General features: G+C 68.7%; 1 protein-coding gene across 1 annotated transcript; it reads right to left on the bottom strand.

The window, feature by feature from the left end:
* Positions 1-306: 306 nt before the first annotated feature.
* EMIHUDRAFT_257293 (hypothetical protein) lies at positions 307-713 on the bottom strand (the record flags this gene model as incomplete). The annotated part of the gene is made up of 1 exon (XM_005764318.1): positions 307-713. A coding segment is annotated over one exon (407 nt), but the record flags the coding sequence as incomplete, so codon positions are not given.
* Between the last annotated feature and the right edge of the window lie 479 nt (positions 714-1,192).

Genomic DNA, 1,192 nt, shown 5'->3' with positions numbered 1-1,192 from the left:
TCCAGCCCGGCCGCTTGCGTTTTGTTTCTTTTCCTCGGGTGCCGACTTTCACCCCCTCCACCCCCTCCCCCCGATGGACCGCCCTCCTCCACCCGCCCCCCCCGATCCCCCATCTCCCCAAACATGCCCCCCTCCTCCCCGCCCTCCACCCCCACCACCTCCTCCTCAGTCGGATCCCTCCCCCTCTTCCTCCCCCGCTCCCCACCGCCCCCCTCCCCCCCCTCGCACACGCCCCCCCCCTCACCGCCATCCCCCACCCCGTCCCGCGCCCCGGGCCCGGGCGCCTCCTCTCCGCACCCCGCGCACAGAACCCCCCCGTTCGCGGAGAGCACCCCGTCCTCTTCGTGCAGCCCCGGGCCGTCCCGTCCGTAGGCGTGCCGGAGGTAGAAGGTCGACAGCACCCCCATGCGGGCCGCCGTCTCCACCGAGTCGGCCCTGGGCCCCCGAGGACCCCTCGGCTTGCCCTTGTCGGAGCGCGGCTTCTTCTTGCTGGTGGCCTCGAGCTGCGCCGCGTCGGCTAGGATCCCCTTCCTCAGCAGATCGCCGTGACAGGACTCAATCCTACCCGCGCAGAGGAGCACAAGATCCGTGCCGTCTCGAACCTTCTGCGCCAGTTCGCGAAGCGCCGCCGACCGCGTCCTCCAGAGTCGATCGGCCTTGTCGTCCAGGAACGCGTCGGCGGTCTCAAGGACGCGACCCTCGCTGGAGCGCATCTCCCTCGCCGGCGTGGCCCGGTCGACTCCGTGCCGCGTCGCGGCAGCGCGCGCCGAGGCAGCATCTCCCCGGCCCTCCCCCCACATTGCATACGCCGCCCGGAGTGCCTCCGTGGCGCAGGTGCACCCTCCATGGTGCCCCCTGCGATCAAAGCACGTGCGCTCCCTGGCCCTTCCAGTCGTGAAGGGCGTCGCGAGCTCGGGGTGCCTGCCGGCTCTACTGAGATCCACCCGAAGGTGCCCTGCGGGAGTCCTGCCTCCCTGGCCGACGACTCTAACACGCCCGAGGGCGAGGCGTCCTTATTGCATACTTAGGTCTTGGCGTTCGTTTTGGTGCAGAGGTGTGAAAAGTGGCCAAGCTGCCTGTCATCTACGAAATGCCGCGCGGCCATACTCTACTGAAAATATATTGAAGCCCACACCGCCCGCGATACGACACAATGCTCATTCGTCGGGACTCACAAGGAACTGCATCGAGT

The sequence above is a fragment of the Emiliania huxleyi genome (genome assembly GCF_000372725.1).
Source record: "Emiliania huxleyi CCMP1516 unplaced genomic scaffold EMIHUscaffold_5991, whole genome shotgun sequence".
NCBI lineage: Eukaryota > Haptophyta > Isochrysidales > Noelaerhabdaceae > Emiliania > Emiliania huxleyi.
Note: the sequence above shows the minus strand (reverse complement) of the source record. Positions and strands in the feature narration are given on the sequence as shown.